Source organism: Gavialis gangeticus, unplaced genomic scaffold (assembly GCF_001723915.1).
Source record: "Gavialis gangeticus isolate Ggan-Ray unplaced genomic scaffold, GavGan_comp1, whole genome shotgun sequence".
NCBI classification, from domain to species: domain Eukaryota; kingdom Metazoa; phylum Chordata; order Crocodylia; family Gavialidae; genus Gavialis; species Gavialis gangeticus.
The window spans coordinates 94,044,322-94,050,515 of record NW_017729034.1 but is presented as its reverse complement, the minus strand read 5'-3'; the positions used below and the strand labels follow the sequence as shown (position 1 = coordinate 94,050,515).

General features: G+C 41.2%; 1 protein-coding gene across 2 annotated transcripts in view; it reads right to left on the bottom strand.

Annotated features, from left to right (window-relative positions):
• MAP3K5 (mitogen-activated protein kinase kinase kinase 5) overlaps nucleotides 1-6,194 on the bottom strand; it is a 192,843-nt gene that overhangs the window by 26,571 nt on the left and 160,078 nt on the right. For both annotated transcript variants that reach the window (XR_002099428.1, XM_019527276.1), the window contains exons 17-20: nucleotides 4,789-4,925; nucleotides 3,361-3,466; nucleotides 1,857-2,014; nucleotides 410-587 (exon numbers count right to left, since the gene is read on the bottom strand). Coding sequence is in view for 1 of the 2 variants with exons in the window: in XM_019527276.1 (XP_019382821.1) it covers nucleotides 410-587; nucleotides 1,857-2,014; nucleotides 3,361-3,466; nucleotides 4,789-4,925 (579 nt within the window). In the remaining variant the exon portion in view is untranslated. The remainder of the gene's footprint in view (nucleotides 1-409; nucleotides 588-1,856; nucleotides 2,015-3,360; nucleotides 3,467-4,788; nucleotides 4,926-6,194) is intronic.

The following is a 6,194-nucleotide window of genomic DNA, read 5'->3' as shown; positions in this document are numbered from 1 at the left end:
ACGTGCTTAAATATTTCTAGATAAAAAAAAAAAAAAAAAAAATCAAAGATTTTTAAAAAGTGTGCTTTTATTCATTTACGTATATGAATATTCAACTCCTGTGCTGGATTACTAAATACATGGTGCTAATTAAATGAGAACATATACACAGTTTATAGGAACTGTCTAAGGATCTCTAGGCGGTATACAAAACACTTAAATTTATCTAAAACTTATTTCTTCCAGTGGCAGTAACAGAATTCTACTGTTAGAGGCTTGCAAATCACAATTCAAGAGAGATTTATTATTGCAGATTCATCCAGGAGATATGTTCCTTGAGTCTTAGAGGTTACAACCATTCATTATAAAAATCAGCCTCACCATCGGAAATAAAAATCTACCAAATCCATCCCCACAAGCAGTTTATTACCTGACAGTTTTGGCTGAGACTTTCTTTTTTTGCTTGAAACTTTTAAGAACTCATCTACAAGTAGATCATGAGCAAAGGCTCGCTTGTCTGGGTCTGGTTCAAAGCAACGCAAGATGAAAGCTTTAGCCTCTGCTGACATGGAATCAGGAATCTCCGGGTGTATTTTAAACATTCCCACCTAAGAGAAATGAAATAAATAAAGTGGTCCAAGTGGTCTTTCCTTGTACATTTTGTTATCAGCTTTTAGTAGAAGATGACTAAAGCCTCTGTTTTAAAACCCTGTAAAATCTATAAAATAGGGTCATTACTAACGATCTGCTCCTTACTAGAGGATCTGGAAAATTCCTGTTGCTCCCAGAGGAGTCTTTCAGAAAGAGGAGGCACTGCTTGCTTATTCACTCAGGATGTAAAAGAATACCAGGAAGTTTTAAACAGACTTGTGACTTATTACTCCATTTATTTCTCCATTACTACCTTCTTCAGAACCATTCGGCACTCCCACTCAACTGAATCATTATCAAATAACACATTCTTCCTAATGTACTCATTAACCAAGCAGCTCCTTTATCGTATCCTTGCTGGTCTCTTATCTTTTCTTTTTAATAGCGTCATAAGATTTGATAGATTCATAGATGCTAGGGTCGGAAGGGACCTCAACAGATCAGAGTCTGACCCCCTGCCTAGGCAGGAAAGAGTGCAGGGGTCAGATGATCCCAGCTAAATGCCTATCCAGCCTTCTCTTAAAGACTCCCAAGGTAGGGGAGAGCACCACCTCCTTTAGCAGCCCATTCCAAATTTTGGCCACCCTTACCACGAAGAAGTTTTTCCTGATATCTTGCCTACACCTGCTCTCTGAGTTTGTAACCATTGTTTGTTATTACCCCAAGAGGCGCCTGGTGAACAGAGCATCTCCGATCCCTTGCTGCATCCCCCTAATGAATTTGTAGGCAGACACAAGATCACCTCTCAGCCTTCTCTTGCAGAGGCCTAAGAGTTCCAGGTCCTTCAGTCTCTCCTCCTAGGGCTTGTTCTGTATGCCCCTAACAATGTAAGTGGCCCTCCTCTGGACCCTCGAGTCTATCAACATCCTTCTTGAAGTACGGCGCCCAAACCTGGACGCAGTACTCCAACAGCAGTCCGACCAGTGCTGCACAGAGGAGAATTATTACTTCCTTGGATCTATTTGTCATGCATCTGCTGATGCATGATAAAGTGTAGTTAGCTTTGTTGATGATTTCGTCACACTGACAACTCATGTTCATCTTGGAGTCCAGTATGACTCTGAGATCCCTTTCCGCTTCTGTGCTGCTGAGAGGGTCACTTCCCAGCCAGTAGGTGTGCTGGATATTTTTGCACCCTACGTGAAGCACTCTGCACTTGTCCTTTTTGTACTGTTCCTTTGTTTATAAAAGCTATAGGGCAGAACTGTATATGAAAAAGATCTGACCTTAAACATAGCTGCTTGTGGTTCTCCCAGTTCATAGAATGGGGGTTTTCCTGTAGCCATTTCTATGATGGTGCATCCCAAAGACCAGATGTCTGCAGCCTTCCCATAGCCACGTGGACCTTTGTCTATGATTTCTGGTGCCATATACTGAAGAGTACCTGTTCAAAAATACTCATTTTTTTCTCATTTAAATATAAGGATTATTTGGTAAACAAAAGGGCTGAGGAATGACAAAAATAACTTTAAAAATTGTCTTGTGCAGATTTCAGAAAAATCTTTTAGTTAGGACTAAAAGTGACTGACATTCACTACTGATATGACTCAAAGCACTTCTGAAATCAATGGTAGGACTCAACAGATTTCACTGGGCTTTGGGTAAGGCTTAGTTATATTGCGTGCCAACATTAAAGTTAGGAGGCAATTCTGTATTGGATTCAGGGATTAAAGGAGGTCAGTGAAAGGAAGTGAAGCATGAAGTGATACAATTATACTTCCTGAGGTAAGTGTGCTATCCGGCAATAGCATTCTGAATTCTCTGGAATTCAGAGAGCAGGAGTTTAGCAGATTTTAAAAAGGGAACTAACTAAATACAAAAGATGAAGGGTGATTAAATTTTAAAAATAATTCCCCTGGTGCAAATTAAAGTCTGAAACAGGTTTTCAAGTAGGAGACAGATCAGAGTAGGGATGGATCCTGGCAATGCTAGGGGCAGGCTAAGCAAGCAAGGGGGATATGGCAAGAAAAATTAGTTTTGGAGCAACAAGGCAGCAAGATTAAAAACTGTGCATGTACAAGAATGAAAGTCAAGCAGATGGAGAGGAATGGCTGTTTTCTTCTGGGGGTGGGGAATTCTGTTGCTAGCATAACTTCAGACAGCTTCCTTCTTACACAGTGGCATGTCTACACAAGACATTTACTGCACAGTAGACTAATTAGCTACACAGTAAACAATGTGCATCTACACATGTGCCCCTATTAGGCTGGAATGAACTGATTTACTCTGCAGCAGCACATGTGTAGATGCTGCCCTGGCTGACTGGGGCACCAGGATGTTTCAGTGTGGGGGCTGCCTACTGGCTAGCAACACTAAAGCACCCTCATTCATGCCCCAGCCAGCCCCTCTGCAGCGTTGAGCCAGGGGGAGCAGACCCAGGCTGGCAGGCCGACCCTCCAGACTTCTTGCCAGCAGGGGCTGCTCTGACTCAGCTCAACATACTGTGATTCCAGGTCACACGCACCCAGGAGCAATAAGCACTGGAGTTTATTGCAGCGCATTAATATGCACATGCAGATATGTATGCACCCAGTGTGTACAAACAGTTTAAGAAGATAAAAGTTAAAAAAAATTAAGGGTTGGCGAGTAAGATGAGCTCATTCCTGCAGCTACTCTGAAGTCAATCAGTTGATGCAATTTCTGTCTGGAAAGCAGCTATAGGATCTGTCTCTGCACTCAGAATCATTTCTTTGCTTTCATGTTGAAAGGTACTGGACTCTAGAAACATACCAGTGAATGTTTCAGTACATGGGTTGATTCCTGCAAGTCTCTTTGAAGTTCCAAAGTCTGAAATCTTTAGCACTCCACTGTAAGTGTTGATGAGCACATTATCACCCTAAAGGACAGAACATTTGAAACAATTATTTTTTTCTAGTGACTATTAATGTAAAACATCCTGCAGAATGTATTTTCAAAGTGCATTCTTTAACATGTAATATTCTTATGGGGGTAAATCACCCTGAAACATCAGGATGTGTCTTTTTCCCCAGAAAAATGTTTTTTTTATTTTTAGAATCTCATTGTATAAGCTTCTGTTCATGCTGCCCCCACACCTAATGCTCCACACTGTGCAGTGTACTTTACTTAAGCTACCACCAGAAATTTAGGTCACCAGCTTGCCAGGCAGAATGATTTTGCAGTGGCTAGGGATACTTGCATTGCCCCTTTATATACTCTTCGGAAATTCAACTATGGGGGGGAAGGTATCTACAGTTGGATCTCAATAATAAATGGTGATCCTCTTTGACTAGACTCAGGACCAAACAGATGCCCACTGCTATTCTGGCTGGATGTAGATTTTCCATTCCAAGGGCTAAAAGATGTTGCTTAGTCTGTCTAGCAGCTGTAGAAGATACTATCCACTATGTATTAGAATGTTCTTTATATAATGACATAAGGAGAACCTATTTATTACCATACTTGCAGAAACTGATACACTTCTCAAAACAAAGAGAAATTAAATCTGGCTTTTACAGCAAACAGATCCAAATGTAATAAACTGTCTCACAATCTTCACTTACAAGGCAAAGGCGATTAGAGTTAAATATCCTTTATTACTGATATGAGTAACACATTTTAACATTAGAGTTGATTTTATTGTTTTAATTGTGGATCTATGTACAACAATATTATAGATTTGTGCCTTGATTTACTACTATATTAATAATGTTTTTATGCTGGTGGGCTCTATTTTTAGTGTAATATTTGTAGTTTGGTTACTTTGCTCAAACTTGTTAATGCTACGGGTGTATGTGTGTTATGCTGTCTTCCGAAGCATGGCATTCAGCCAGAATCCTTAATAAACTGAAACTGAAATTGAATTAGGTCACCAACAGAAAATATTATGGTTTCTGTTTAGATTAGGGCCCATCAACCTAACCACTGAAAACTTCTGAGTGTTGGATGTGGGGACCTGAGAGAAGAGGCATTAAATTACAGTTTAAAAACGCTAGTTATACAGTCCCTATCTGTCTAGGGGAGTTGCTAGCTATCTCCATGTAGATCACTTTAAAACAGCAACAAAACATCATTCACTGTACATGACAGAAAAAACATCAAAGCACAAAGAACCTTCTTTCCCCAAGTAATTGTTTTATTTACAAACATAATTTTTCCTACTTAAGTAAACCGTGTCTATAATTTGTTGCAGCTTCTTACCTTTATGTCTCGATGTACTATCTGATTATCATGGAGATATTTTAATCCTTCAAGAATTTGCTTGGTGTAAAAGCCAATAGTCTGCTCATTATCTTTTAATGGCCCCCATTTTGACCTCAGAAGAGCAGAAAGGCTACCTGTAATTTGGAGGAGAAAGACTGAAAGCAAACCTAGTTCAGGAAGTGTTCCTTCTGCTCAGGAAAAAGACATCACAATTACCTCACTGCCAGAAACAGAAAACAATTCTGGAAAAGTGAAAAATTAGCATAAAAATAAATAAAACCAACAAAGGAATTTACTGCAGCAAATATCAACTCCTGACACAACAAAGTAGGTGAATTTAATTTCTCCCCCCCACCGTGGCCTCCCATTTCATTAAAAAAAAAAAAACCCCAAAAAAACCCAGCCCTCAAACTGCCCGCTCAGATGCCTGGGTAAGAGAACAGAATGTAGTGTGCATTTGAGGACAACAATCCCACACAGCAAGGGTGGCAACATGCACCATAACCAAGAGCCCCCATATTGAATGCTTATTACTAGCTTTCCACTCCAGGTAAAATTCAAGGAACTCCGGTCCCACCATCTCCACTGACCTCAGATGCAGAAATTTTTCAAACAGGCAGGTGACAAACCCCTTCAGCATACTGTTAATTTAACATTGGCCTCACTCTCCTTCCCTGACTTGGAGAGAGGCAAACAGCAGAAGCGCTAAGGAAGTGTGTGCGCGCATGTGGTGAGGCTCTGAGAAAAGATTTTTGAAGGAAAGCTAAACTTGGTGGATAAAATTTTGATTTAGTTATGTCTGTCATGAGTTTTACCATGTGTCATATTTCATGTGACAATGAGTTCTACAAAGCAAATCTCTGCGTCTGTGGTGACTCTCTTTTCCAGTTTCATATTTTCAGTGGGATGTAACAACTGCTGGAGGCCTTAGATAGAGGTTCTCTCTTTTGTAGCTAGGATCAATAGCGTCTAGAGCAGTGGTGCTCAACTTTTTGGTCCTATGGACAGATCCTTTGTAAGGTCAGCACATGGGGTTGGGCCTCTGGCATCTGCATTGGGTCTTGCATCCCCTCAGCCCAGCCCTATATGCCCAGATAGGGCACCACACTGCTTCTGCCTGGCCCTACATGCCCAGATTGGGCCCCATGCTGTCCCAACACCACACAGCGGATCTAGCACACAGGTCCGTATGTGCAAATAGGGAAGTATTTGATTTGGATTCGGCTGATTCAGAGGACAGCGATTGGATTTAGTGATTTGAATCACTGTCCCCATTCGATTTGGCCAAATCAGAATTGGAGATTTGGCCCTGATTCGAAGATTCGGATCAGTCGGGGAGAGGCAGGCACAGCTGGGCAGCTGCAGGTTCTCCTGTGGCTCCTCCAGCTGTGCCTGCCTCTCCC